The sequence below is a fragment of the Dipteris shenzhenensis genome, chromosome 25 (genome assembly GCF_047967505.1).
Source record: "Dipteris shenzhenensis isolate YYH24624 ecotype China chromosome 25, Dip_SZ_1.0, whole genome shotgun sequence".
In the NCBI taxonomy this organism is placed as follows: domain Eukaryota; kingdom Viridiplantae; phylum Streptophyta; class Polypodiopsida; order Gleicheniales; family Dipteridaceae; genus Dipteris; species Dipteris shenzhenensis.
In genome coordinates, this window is record NC_141620.1 from 46,420,544 (window position 1) to 46,435,718 (window position 15,175).

Sequence of the window (15,175 nt, forward strand, 5' to 3'; positions counted from 1 at the left end):
CATGGCTTGCAAGAGAAGCAAATAGAGGCTATGAGACAGGAAAGCTGAAAAGCCTGGTCAAGGCACAAAGAACGGATTATGGGTCGAGGAAAGCAATGGCACAGTCTTATTAAAACGGCAACGAAAGACACTTTTGCAATAATTGTGAAGGGAGAAACAATGAGAAGAAAGAAGACTCCTTGTAGAGCAGTAGTAGGAAGCAGTTGTTGTAGATGCACGCATTCAATCATTGTTGTCATCAAAGCGAAGAAAATGAGCTGTGGTGTAACAATTGGTGGGAGCATTCGAGACAGTAACATCAGGCCATTCAGGTGAATATCAGCCTTGAGTCTTCACAAGCTTTAGCTTGCACCCTAAACTTTGTAGAGTAACAACCCTACCAACACCTCGGGAGATGCACGCCCAAGAGGCAATGCTCTCTAACCTAAGAAATGGCCTACAAAAAGTGAAAGGGGTGAATAGCTTAGATCAACTAGCTACAAAGAGGGCGACATTAGGTAGGTTGGTGTCCCCTGAAACAAAGGAGAAACACCTTGGGTGCATAATGTCAAAGATGTTGTCAATCAAAAGGACCAACATTGGCTCTAGCAGTTGAACATAGAGCAGAAGCAATGCACGATCATCCTGATTCGAGAATCTATGGGCTTCAATAGAACTCAAGAAAAGGAGAGATAGCCTAAGTGCAGAACTCATTGCTAGAGTGACGACATTTTGGCACAAAGACACGAGAGTTTTTGTAAGTAGAAAGGTGTTTGAGGAGCACATAATATGTGGGGGTTAAAGGTCACTGTGCCTTTACCCCGGTTATGTACAATACTCAAACACATATATAAATGAATGAAAAAGAAGATTACCACCAAAACTTGTGTGGCTCTCTGTCTCTCTCTCTCCCTCTTCTATTCTTGCTTCCGTTGAGAGCACTCTCAACTGGTATCAGAGCCCGGGTGATCTAGCTGAGCATGTGTGAATGCTTGGAAGCTTAACAGCTCTATGGGAGGAAGGAGAAGCTCTGTGGGAAGCTTTGTGGGTGACTTTACTTGCATCCGAGTGTGCAGAGACCTTGGAGGAACCTTTGGAAAAGTCACTTTGGTTTTGCGAAGTGGTTTTGAGAGCCTATTAAGTGTTTTCAAAGAAAAAAGTCGTTTTTTGAGCTTTTCCCTATTCCGTTCAATGATAGAGACTCCGTATTGACTTGTAGAGGCAACTATTGCTTGCTTTTAGTGTCCACTTCACTTCAGGAGCTTGGAAATACCTTCATTCTTGAATCTGGAATCATTTCATTGGATTTCTGACTCACTGTGTCAGTTTTTACATTTTTATGCCCGGGTGTTGGAACTCAAGTTTGGAGCAACCATTTGCAGATCTATCAGTTTCGGTGGACTTAGGAGGTCCTAAAAATTCTATGTTGCTCATCATTTGCACTCTGGTGGAGTTTACAAACAACTCTGTTTCCAAAAACGTTTTTCAGTCCGTGTGTTGGACCCAATGATTAAGACCACGGTTTCCAAAACCGTCTGTCCCATTGCATTTTGGACGCCCAAAAATCCCTACTTGTCACTTCTTGTGTGATTCGGTGGAGGATTTTCAGAGTTATAGATCTCTATTTATTCGAGTTCATCTCTCTGTTATGCATTTTTCATTCTAAGGTTTTGAAACCTTAGATTTATGCCACATGGCAGTGGATAAGTGTTGACTCCCATTTCTCACTCATCGGTTGGGATTTTGGAGTTCCAACAGAAGAGAGATATTTGCAGATTTTCTTGCTGAGTCTGATTATGCAATGGCACCCATGTTTTGAGGCATCTCAGGTTCTATTTTCAATAGCAGTCATTACCGTGGGACTATGATTTCTTGAGCATACCTTATGCAGATCACTCTGGTTGCAGTTTGAGCAGTGTGTGCTCATTCATGGTGTGCATTGGGTTGTAGTGGATGATTTATAGGCCATTTGGATGCATTGCGATCCTTATTGGATGCGCTAATAGGCCCAAATTGCCTTGTGGGATGCTATTTTTTATGGATGCTTTGCACATGGATGCTATTTTATGCTGAGGGACAGCTTTGACACATTGCAGGTGATGCACTGATAGTGCTATGCTCTCTTGGATGAGATATTATTAATGCATATGCCAGTGGATGGTGTTTATGCTTGAGTCATTTGGCACTTATTGGCATTTTGGATTGCCATTGCAGTTGGCATTTTCTTTTGGGCCAAATTTGCTCATATGGATGCATAGTATATGCACATGAGTCAGATGCTTTGAGACATGAGTTTTGGTGATATTTCACTCTATTGTGGCATACACATTTGGGTGCACCTAGTATTTGGTGTGATTCTCTCTTGTAGGCACTAGCATTTGAAAATTTTGCTTTATTTACATCATGGCATCCTCTTCCATGTCTGAAAAGAAGTTTTTCAACATTAAAAAGTTTGATGGGACAAACTTCTCTTTGTGGAAAGAACAGATAAGGGATGTGCTTATTCAAAAGAAGCAGATTAAACCCTTGGCAGGGATTAAAGCTAAGCCTGCAAATATGTCTGAGGATGATTGGAATGAGTTGGATGCATTAGCAAAGTCTACTATTAGACTTCATCTTGCAAAGTCAGTTTATTTCACAGTAGTAAATGAGTAGACTACAGAAGATTTGTGGAAAAAACTGTTTGCCACTTATGAGAAGGAAACTGCCTCTAATAAAGTTTACCTCATGAAGGGGGAAATCTTTTGGCGAGCTTTTTAATGTGAGCTTTTTTACCATTTCCTTTGTTTTTGCGAGCTTTTTTTAGAAATCCATACATGTTTTTGTTATAAGAAAGATGGGGAGGTTAGAAAGAGGGGGAGAGAATATAGGATATGTTCATTTTCATAGCATGTGGGAGGGGTGGAAGAGTGTATACTATGCACAAGGGGGGGGAGGATATGAGTGGCAGTAGGAGGCAAAAAATTATGGAAGATATGTCCATATTCAAAGTAGAAGGGAGGAACTATGGGAGATATGTACATTTTAAAAGTGTATAATTTGAAACTTTTGACCTCATATTTGGGTTCCTCGTCGAATTCCGCGGTCATTTTGAGTACCAACATGACCATATTCTGATAAAAATTGGAAAAATGGTGTTTTTGTCATTTTGGCCTGTTTGGGGCCTGTTTTGAGTCTGCGCTAGCTGTTTGGGGCCTGTTTTGAGTCTGCGCTAGCGCAGACTCAAAACAGGCCCCAAACAGGCCAAAATGACAAAAACACCATTTTTCCAATTTTTATCAGAATATGGTCATGTTGGTACTCAAAATGACCGCGGAATTTGACGAGGAATCCAAATATGAGGTCAAATCTGTCAAATTATACACTTTTAAAATAAACAAATTTCCCACATGCTCTCCCTTCCCCTTTACATTTAGTAGATGAACATAACTTTCACATTCCTCATCCTCTCTCTCCTCCTTGCACTCCTCTTTGCATACCTTATAAGTTCCCCCTCTACATTTTCCACTATGATAATGAACATATGTTCCAACTCCCCTCCCCTCCCTTCTCCATGCCACCTTACCCATGCGCCCGTCCCTCCCCCTTTCCTTTATCTCCCCTCCCCCCCCTCTCTCCTCTTAACTGCAACCACAACCCAAACTCTCAACCCACCCCACTCCATGACCCCCCCCCTCTCTCTCTCTCAGGTGAATGAAAAGCTCGCAATATTCATGAAAATTGAAAAAAAGCTCATGACAAAAAGCTCACCAAAAAATCACACCCCCTCATGAAGAGGTTGTTTGAGCTGCAGATGAAGGAAGGGGTCTCCATTGCTTCTCACTTGAATGAATTCAATATTATTTTCAGCCAGCTTCAAGCTCAGAAGATGAATTTTGATGTGGAGAGTAAGGCAATATTTCTCTTATGTTCATTGCCATCCTCATGGGATACCTTCCGTACAGCTGTCAGTAACTCTGCACCTAGTGGAGTACTGAAATTTGTGGGTAGCTTGTTGGCCGAGGAAATTAGACAGAAGTCTATGGATGGCAACAAGCAGGATGCAGCCTTAAATGTGCAAAGGGGCAAATCACAGTTCAGGGGGAAGTCCCAAGAAAGAGGGAAGCCTCGTAGCAAATCTAGGGCATGAAACATTGAGTGTTACTTTACTTTTTCAAAAATACAATGACATTTTGTTGCTCAGGGAAATTCCAAACTCATGACTATCTTATCAATATCTCTATAGCAAGCATCTCTCAGCTCTTTAGGCTAGTCTGATGAGCTATCGCAGACCTCATTACACACTTGGACCACCAGTTGCTTGCTTGCCTCTCCCAACTTGTATGCCCACAGTAACTCCTCCTTTCACTCAGGGTCCTCTTCATCCTGGCATTGGCACTCTATACAACTTCACGCCGCCCTCATGTCCTACTAAAAGAAACCTACATCATGAGCTTGACAAGTACCTTAAAGGAGCAGGAAAAATGATAGCCACAAAAATTAATATTCACCATCTGTGTTGACTCCAAGTCATATAGCCAATTACGAAGCATGTCCTCCTTGTAGCTATTATCCTCCCTCTTCTCCGGGTCTAGTTCTGTCAGAAGGTCATCCAACATTGTTCTTAGATAGAACATGAGAATTACAAAGTATTTTGGGTATGCCATAGATTTGCAGTTGGTGGATCGGTGTACAAAGTTTCGGGGCTAGATTTCATAATGGGATATTAGTTGTGTTTGTACTACACTTAAATAGAGAGAGAGTTCATTGAGCCTGGCCTTCTCATTCTTCTTTCATACAACCTCACATGTCCACATCTCATCATTTGGCTGAGGTGGGTAGTCTTCTCTATCAGCAGCATGTTGGAACTCTAGCAAAGATATGCAAAGATAATGTGCGAGCAATGACTTCCATACATGGAAGTTACAAAAAGAATCACAAATATATGGGGTGATGTCACAAGAATCTATGTGAGGACCTATAATTACTCACCTACCAGTTACCACCACCAAGCTTGCATGCTCAGTAGAGTGTAGGTAGTTACCATAGTTAATTACCAGTTAATTATCACAACAATGTCACGAGAATCTATGTGAACTCATTCGGTTGAGGTGGATAGTTTTCTCTGTCATCGTGTTAGAACTTTAGCAAAGATATGCAAAGATAATGTGCAAGTAGAACAATAGTAGTAATGATAGAAGCAAACCACTCTATTCGTGGTAGTTAATATTCTAGTTGCAACCAGCCACTGCACTAGCAACCACTTATCCTATATTAGAGGGGCGGTTCACCCCTAAAAAAGAACCCATTAATATATATCCAAGACTTACTCTTATACATTTTGAATTTGTTATGAGGTTAAAGTTGAAACAAAAAAAAAGACGGGTGAAAACAAATCACTTCGATCACTTTGTCTATAAAATTGGATATATATAGACATATATATATATATGTAGATATTCAGTCTGACATTATGGTCCTTGTCTTGACACTTTCTAGACTCAGAGCGTTCTCCTTCCGTACTAAGTGCTACCTTCATCATAGCGACATCTCTTCCTCTCTCATTAGCAATATCCAATCACTTTATTTCAAATATTCAACTCTGTTTAATAAAATTCTTTTGTCTCACATTATGGTCCTTAGCCTGCTGTCAAAGGACACTATCTAGTCACATAGCTGAGAAAACATCACTTCAATCACTTTGGAAATATTGTAATATTGCATATATATACATATACATATAATAGTTATATATATATATATATATATATATATATATATATATATATATATATATAAACAACTGCACTTACATTGAGAAATATGCAATCCCATAACTAATCCACAATTCCTCATTGAATGAATTGCATGCCATTCATCTTGTCTTGTAATAATAATGATAGAAGCAAATCACCACGTTGGTGGCAGTTATATTCCTAGTGTGCAACTAACAAACATGCTAGTGATGACCAACCACCGTGCTGGTGGTAGCTAAGTTAATATCCTCATAATAATAGAAGCAAGCCACTGTGTTGGTGGCAATTAAATTAATATCCTCATAATAATTAAAGCGAACCACTGTGCTGGTGGTAGTTAATATCCTAGTGTGCAACCAACCTCTGAGTTGCAACCAACCAATGCTATTCTACTTGAATGAATCACATTGTTGCAAAGTATTATCCTAAAACAGATACATTGCCCAAGTAAAATTTGGAGAACGTTTATAATTCAATAGATTACGTAGATTGCATCTCAAGACTCCTTTCCTTCATATCACATCTCAAAGACTCCTTTCCTTGAGAGGGCTGGTTTCACAATGCTTTGAGAAGGTCACCTTTTTGAGCTCCCTAATTGTAAGATCGGCCCTCCTCGCTCCTTTCTTTTCTCCTTTCCTAAAGGGGCTAGTTCCTTCCTTCAAGGGCCCGGCCCCTCCCTTCATGTCGCTTCCTCTTTCCTTACTTTGACCTTTCTGGTTATTGCAAGCTCGGCCCTTCTTGATCCTTTCCTAAATGGGGTTGGTTCCTCCCTTCAGGCTCCTTTTACTCGTAGTCAAGCTCCAGCTTGGCATTCTTCAATTCAAGCTCCTTGTCTTTTTCAAATTTTGCCCAAATGGCAAATTGAGCTGCATCATCTACTTTCATGTCATAGATAGCTATAGCAACCAGACTTGTGAAATAGCAAAAGACATTCTCTACATACCAATCTTGCATGCACAGACACCCCAAAGCAAAAAAAACATGCATAGGGTCACAAGGTGGTAGCACACAGGCCGTTGGATCATGCAGTCATCTATGCTGGAGGTGTGGCAGAACATGCATTTCGTACCTTGCTGCATAATAGGATAGGCATCCGATTTAACTATTATAGCCATCAATACCACAACTGTCTTGCTCTGTACATGATGAAGTTGCTTCTTGATTGCTTCCTCCCTCATCCTAAGGCTGCAGATGTTCTCCTTCATCTGCTCCACTCACTCCATGTAACAACTTCATTTGATTCCCTTAGCATCTCTTGAAGCTGCTTAAATTATACTTTGAAAAAAACTAGAATACTAGAAATTAGCAACATGGCCTCTCCATGTTCACATCTTCGAATTGTGCATTCGATTTTCGTGGCTTACATTCGGTTCTTTTTGCCCTTGATGATGTTTCAGAAAAAAGATATTTATAATTTCATGTCCATCATTATGGAGACTTATGGTGCTCAACGCATGGTCATAAGAGTATCAGACTACTCTCTATGGAGCATTGGTGCTCACCTTAGATGCATGATGGCTTGGACATACTTAATATTATTCACATCCACCTCCTTGCACACAAGGGTAAAATGATGTTGTATTTTCTAGAAGGTGATTGGCCTTGGACAACCATGATCTCTCATTTGCTTTTGTAGTTGTCTACTCCTGTTTTTGGGCATTGGCATCCCACTGCATGGGACTTTATTCTAGGGCACCTTGATGGCTGGATTAAGGGCTGTCCTTTTGTTTCTAAAATGCTCTTAGCTTGGAGGGAGATTTTATCTCATTCAAATGGATTGGGCGTGACTCTTTGCAAGGCAATTCTTTAAGGGGTCAAAACTTGCACTGGTCAAAAGTATTTCACTTGTCGCTTGCTCTACAGTCCAACCTAGAAGTTCAATATTTCCTCTCTTATAAAGGTATTTCACTTGTTGGTGATGTCCTTCGTGATGATGGTACTTTATTTGAGGATGCATTGTAGACCACTTTGGCATTCCCTCTCTTAGATGCTTTTTCTTTCCTACTGGCACCCATATTGGAGCTCATAGATCGGCTTACTGATTGGTCTTTGCATCCCCAAGGTTCTTCTATGTGCCCTTTGCGCCTTGCTAATATTTCAATGGCTAGTTTATGTAGGATTCTATTGCCTTCTCATTGGATCATGCAGCATGCCAACCAACTCTGGTCTCTTAATCGTAGTTCCAAATGATGGCGTAAAATATTGCATCAAATTTGGTCTTGCAAACTACCCCTTCACCAACAGGCTTTTTTTTTAATAATGCTGCCTGGTGTCATTCCCATTGGCCAACTCCTAGCTCGTTGACATATTGCTCTTGCGTTATGCCACAAATGCTCGGCTCTTGAGGAATCTATGCTTTATCTTTTTTGGAACTGCCCCGTCACTCATGATTTTTTCTTGCTCCTTCAGCAGTGTCTTCAGGCACGCTTTCCCTCTGCTACATTTGGAAAGCTTTTCTAGCTCTTTGGGATTTACCATCGACGACCAGAGTTTGATTTGTTCTTTATATGGGTCAAACATTGGGTACTCTAGACTATATGGAAAGATAGGAATCAAACTATCTTTCATGAGCCCACTACTTCGATGTTCTTCTTTTTTTGGATGTCACTCAAGCAATCATTATATGATTATTTTTCCATTCACCATATAGACTATGCTGTCTACTTGTCATATACTGAGAATTGTTGATCTCTGGTATTCGGACAGTCTTCTTGTGATATAAAGAAACATGGCTTTCACTGAAAAAAAGGTGTGTGTGTATGGATGTGTGTTTGTGTGCATGTGTGTGTGTACGTGCGTGCAATTGCGTGTGCGTGTGCGTGTGTGCATGCATGCATGTGTGTGTGTGTGTGTGCATGTGCATGTGCATGTGCATGTGCATGCATGTGTGTGTGTGTGTGTGTGTGTCTGTGTGTGTGTGTGTGTGTGTGTGTGTAGGTCTATTGTTAGAGTTAGCATTTCTTATGTCATGTGTGTATGTTTGGGTCTTTTATTGGGGTTAAGGTTTCTTGTTTGGATACGCTGTGGCTTTGATTTATTTTAACAAAATTGGGAGCGTGAAAGCAACCCACTTGCTTGAAGTCTGCTTGGAAATATGGGTCCAAGGTAATCATTTTTTGGAAGAGTAGAGCTACTATATGTCACAAGCCAATGGATCAAGAGGTTCAAGATTATTTGGCAATATTTAGCACAAGCAACTATACTACTACAAGTTGTTATTGAAGACAATAGCAAAAGTGGCTTTAATACCATTATATGACTTGCAAAACACACAAAATAGTGTAAACGTAGGGAGAAAGAGAGTAGATGGAACACTCTTCAATATCATCTTATTCTATTGCATAGAAATATCATCTCATTCTATCTTAGTTCGTAGAGGAAGTGCTAGGTTTGGATTGACAATATTTAATACGTAGTTCTTATTAGGGTCGAGTCGATGACAACATAGTTGTTGACATTGAGAAAAGGTCTTTCACGAGCGTTGCCGGAGGCCGAGAATCCTAAAGCTTAATGGACCATGATCTATGTTTGCGTTACATTCAACGACAGATAAATCGTAGCCGGCGGAACCTAAAGCTTAATGTCCATCGTCATACTCGAAAGACGCAAATCTACGTTTCCATGAACTATGTTTCCATTTTCATACTCGCAAGAGAGAGAGAGAGAGAGAGAGAGAGCGCGCGCGCGCGCGAGCGGGATGGCAATCCGAAGCGGTAGGTTGAAACTTGAGACCTCGCTGCAGCGGCGAGTCCGGCAGAGAGAAAGAGGATGGCTTTTCCAAGAATCAGTGTCATCAAATTTCATCGTGCTATTGAGGATGGCAATCCCAATAATCAAAGGAGAGACGACTTGAGGGAATTAAATCTTTTCAACTCAATCAAAAGCAGCATCCTTTCTGTTTCGTAGCTGTAAGGCTGAGCAAACGACGGAAAAGGATTGCATCAAGTTTCTATAAAAGCAGGTCCACGGAAAGGCATCGTATCAACTCTCTCACTTATCAATACGATGTTGCCTCTCTAACTACTCCGACCATCATGGCACTCCTGAGCTTCCCTTCCTCCACCAAAATTTGTCTCTCGCTTTGCATCCTCCTTGCCTCCTTTGCGTTTTATGGTGATTCTGAGTCTTCTAGTCCTCCCGCATACACGGAACCCACGCTTCAGTATTATGTGCAACTTATCCAAGCCCTGCCCGATGTCGCAACGATCCTTCCTCCCATTGATCCTAACGTCACTGCTGGATTCGGGACAATGAGAGTCTTCGCGTTTAACATCACCCAAGAAATCGCTCCCAACTCCACTATCTTAGGGACCATTAGGGGATTCTTCCTGAGCACCAGCTATAATTCAGAACCGATGACCATGTTAAACATAATCGCCTCGTACAATGATGGGGTTTACAACGGAACCATCACGTACGACGGCTTTGACACGAGTAGTAGCAGTCCCGGCGCGGAGCTGGCTGTGCTCGGAGGCACTGGAAGCTTCAGAGGCTTGAAGGGGTACGTCACACGAAATCTCGTGAACTTCAACAGACCCTACATCACATTTATTCATGAGCTTCACTTTTGCTAAAGTTGGGATACACTGATGCCTACACTGATGCCCAAGAATTTGGGGAATTTGATTGTAGACTTGCTCATGAATACTAAGCTAAGCTCAAGGATTTGAATGTTGTCCTTCTTGAGTTTCTGTCAACCAAATAATATCGTTGTAGATTCAATTTGAATGCTGTCCTTGAGTTTCTGTCGCCTTGTCTACGCAGATGAAGTCCAACCAAATAATAGCGTTGTAGATTGAAATAGGATGTTGTCCTACCGACGCAGACTCAATTTGTTCTACTGTATTTTCACATGTGGCTGAAATCATTTGTGGTAACTTGGTCTTAACTAAGCACGCTTGTAGGAGCTTACCATCTTAAAATATTCATCAACCCATGAGACTCTAAAGCATCCTTTCCGTCATGAAGCACGTAACTACTAACTCGAGATTGAACTTAACGACCAAATATCACGTCTCTTTTGTTGATGGATAGATCAGGCCCCAAACTTTGAGATATATCAACCTACGTCATCTTGGTTGACGGCATCGGAACAATTGATTGTCAAGGTTCCTCTTTCGAACATACGGCAAGCTGGATGCCACGAACAAGAAAAAGCCCCGTGCTAATTACCTTCTCCATATTCAACATCCATTATGTCTCATGTCCACATCCCTCTCTTGCGAGGTTTGGTTCGCATGGCCTTTCTCTTTTTCCCGACCACTTCTTTGACCAACCAATACATTTTTTAGTTTATCTCAAAATTACGCTCCAAGCTTGACTATCTGTTTTACTGGAAATTTTTGAGTACGTTTTTTTTAAGAAAAGAACGTTCTTTTCACTTTTAAAATGTTTGGGAATGTTCAAAACACAAAATTCATATTTTTAAAACTAGTCAAAGTGTTTTGGTTGACCGACAATATACCACACAATGTAACACCACACCACACAAGATTACCCAATAATACCACGTGGTGTCATGTAAAACCGCACAGTAAAATTACACCGCACGTTTGAGGCACACACCGTGCAGTATCATGTGATCATACCATGCGATGTGAGAGCATACTGCGCGGTATCAAAAAGCACACCATGTGATGTGCATGCACTAGCTCGATTACACTGGCTAGTGTAGCTTTACACTGTGTAGAGCACTCAAGCGAGGTCTATAAAACCATGGGGTCCTACCATTTTTGCCACACTTTGCCCACTTTCCGGTTGTCTTCACAACTTCCCACCTCCTTCTGGTGAGCTTCTAGCCTTTCTTTTTTTTTAGTCAAGGTCGAGTGATGGCTCGCTTTGGGCGGCCGGATTAACCTCGCCCCAGTTGAGAGAGGGAAGGAGAGAGAGAGAGAGAAAGAGAGAGAGAGAGAGAGAGAGAGAGAGAGAGAGGCAGATGTGTGTTATGTCTATGTTTGCTTGCTTGTGTGTATGTGCATGTATGATGTATATCACTTAGGGCTAGATGATGACTTGCTTCAGCCAGTTGGATTCATCTCGCCCTGACTGACATTCTGTTAGGTAGTATCTCAGGTAGTATAATGATTGAAGCCAAGTGATGGCTCGCTTCGGCTGGTTAGGTTCACCTTACTTCTTCATATATATTGTATATAGGCATCAATAGAGTCAGTTATTGTCTGGATGATGGCTCGTTTTAGTCATCTCGATGACAACCTTCCCAACTAGATGTGTGATCACAAAATCGTTGATTTAGGTCATCTTGGTTTTGTGATTGTTGTTATATGTTTTCCTGTCTCATCTTCTCTAGCCTATCCTCTTTCGATAGGGTCTCTTGGACCAATTATGGCCTACCTACATTTTGCACGATATACTCCTCCTCTGATAACTCTCCTTTACCGACCTAAACTTACTTTTGTCTCTTAAATTTGAACTTCCAAATGTGTTTGCACTTTGCTCTGAAGATTTGAATCTTTTCTCTAATACTTTGATGGCCAATTTCATATATGCAACTTAGACACCACTTTCTTTCACCACAAATTCCTTCACTCTCAAATTTTCTCAATCATATCCCCATTAGCCCCTTAAATCCACAATTGGCCCTCCAATCCCTCATCAGAAATTGGCATTTCCTAAAACTTATACCACTATGTCTTCATTGGTTTCGTAAACTCTTTCCACCAAAAGGTAAAATTCAAAAATCTACCCTAGATGATGACTTACTCCTTGATGAAATCAATCGTCTCTTGAACCATGTCTATATTGTTGGCCTAGATAAAGCCTCTTAGACACTAGGCATCCTTTATAAATTCATAATCCAAAAACTAGCTCTAGTAAATAGAATAAACTCCCCTGAGTTTTTGCCTCTTTTAGATTCTCCTTCTAGTACTCTATCCTCCACTGTTGAGTCCCTTGATAACTTTGAGCTACCTCATTCTTTTAACACTTTCCCCTTTGTCATGTGCACGTTTTTCATTGGTTATGCCCACAATTGTACACTTACATCCCTTACCAACCTCATTACTTTTAGCCTCATGATATGATCACTCTTGAAGGTGACAAGAGCATCATACCTACAAAAGATTCCTTAACATTAACACCAACTTGCTTTGATGCATCAACTCCAATATTGACTTCCTAGTCAACATTCCCACTAAAATCCACTCTTTATACTCAATAAACATTGCTAATTGCTATGAAAGTACTCCTCACCATGGTGATAATACTCTCATGTCATCCCTTACATCTGTAAATGAGCTAGTAAACTTGGATTCAAAGGCTTCTACCTTTAAAAAGTTTGTTTCATCTCAACAAAAATGATCACATTAAAAATCTTTTCCGTCTTTACACCTCTCTTAGCCTCAACCACTTACATCTCTATGCAATCCAAGTTGGCTCCTAGTATTAAAGGCATCCCCATGGGATTCACTTGTTCCCCTCTTTGGTGTAAGCTCTACTTACCTATCTCTAAATTTAAGTTCATTAAAAAAACTTCCACTTTTTCTCCACACCTTTCGATATGTTGATGACATTCTTTTCATTAACAACCCTCTCATCGTCGAATTCCTTGACCCATGTCATCCCAAAGTGATGATGATATTTTTATGACAAGCCCTTGAGCCTTTGGAGGAATGAGGAAGAAGAATAGATGAGAAGATCACTCACTTAAAAATAGTGTATGAGCAAGTCCTAGCAGATCATGTGGCCTCACTCCATCAATTTAATGAGGCCATGGGGTCACTCAAGACTATCCAAAAGACCATTACCTCCCAATGGCAATTGATGGTACTTAGTAGCGTTAATGCCAAGTTGTACTGGAGTAGATGAGAGAATGTTACACTTCAACAGTAGAGGTGGCAACTCTTAAGTAGATCCAGGTATTAATCCTAGAATTGGACCATCCTTCAAAGCACCCAAGTGTTCTCAAAATTAGAAAGATCTTGAAAATGATGCGGATTCCACAGGATAGGCCAGGTCATCTCTGGTAGCCACGCAAATGGATCATTCAAGGATAGCCATGCCCATGCCCATGATAGGGATAAAGAAGTCGATGGGAGGAGCAAATCATTTAGTCAGAGTGGGAGCTAATCTTGAGCATCAAACCATATCACAAACTTTGCTTCTACTAGGTGCCAAGCTCCAATCACATGCAAGTTGGGACTTTATTCAGGTAAGTCATTTTAACAAGGGCAAGTAGACATCACCCCTCCATTACTTTGTTATTGAAGACTCATTTCTTTGAGGAGACACAAATTCTAGGGATTATAATATAGAAGAGTAGGGAGATAAATACTAAAAGCCTGCACTTTTTGAGGTCCCCTACAAAAGGTAGGCCCCAAGAGGTGTCCTCCCAAAAGTGTGGAAGCCCCAAGAGGTCCCCTACAATAGAGGGCCCCCCCTTCAAGTTTGCTACAAAAAGTGTAGAGACTCCTACCCTTGAGGTCTCCTACAAAAGAGGTCCCACCATTGAGCTTCCCTTTAAAAAATGGGCGGAACACAATGAAAACACTTCCCACTCTAAGCATAAGATACCCCGAGGATGGGTAATCAAATAGTCTAGGGGAGTTGTTAAATTTGTAGCACCAAGGGCTAGAAGCACAGTCTAGAGCAACACAAATAAGATTGTTGTGTATGGAGTAGCGAAAAAATTCTACTTGTAATATCTTGAGCTTGAAAGTAGGTGTGAAGAAGTCAATAGGATTACAAATAGCCAAAATAATCTCTAAAAAATATTTATTTATACTTGAAAAATCATGATCTAGATAGAAAAAGACTAAAGTAGAGAGAGAAATACTAAAATCCTACACTTTTTTAGGTCCCCTACAATAAGTGCAGAGACCCAAGATGTCCCCTACAAAAAGGTCCAATTTTTGAGGTTCCCTACAAAAATCATAGAGACTCCTACACTTGAAGTCTCATACAAAAGAGGTCCCACGCTTGAGGTTCCCTACAAAAAGTGTAGAGGCTAATAAGGCTTGATAGTCTCCTACCAAAGAGATCCTACACTTTAGGCTTCCTACAAAAAGTTCAAAGACTCCTACCCTTGAGGCCTCCTAGAAATGAGGTCCACCAAATGATCTACTACAAAGTGTGTAGAGACCAACATGGATGAAGATCTCTCAATGGAAAGAAGCTCCCACTCTTTGGGGTTCAGTGTTCATTTCACTTTGGTGTTCATGTCCTTGATCTCCTTCAGCCCATGCTCCCTCAACACTATCAATGTGTGATAGCGTGCTCTAATCTTGCAATCTCCTATATTCCTCCCTTATCCTCCTCCTCCTCCCTTCTCGCTCCTCCTTCCTCCTCCCCTTTCCTCCTCCTTCTCCCTCCTCCCCTTCCCTCCCTTCTCGTCCTCCTCCTCCATCCTCCTCCTCTCTCTTGTAACTTGTTCACTCCTCCTTAACCCTAAACCCCATGAGTACATGAAGGAGACTAGCTCTCCACTCCTCAACCATGAAACTCTA

The 15,175-nt window shown here is 41.0% G+C and overlaps 1 protein-coding gene across 1 annotated transcript; it reads left to right on the forward strand.

The window, feature by feature from the left end:
- Positions 1 to 9,748: 9,748 nt before the first annotated feature.
- LOC147885957 (dirigent protein 22-like) lies at positions 9,749 to 10,288 on the forward strand. The gene has a single exon (XM_087396254.1). The coding sequence runs from the start codon at positions 9,749 to 9,751 to the stop codon at positions 10,286 to 10,288; it is 540 nt and encodes a 179-aa protein (XP_087252380.1).
- The last annotated feature ends 4,887 nt before the right edge of the window (positions 10,289 to 15,175 follow it).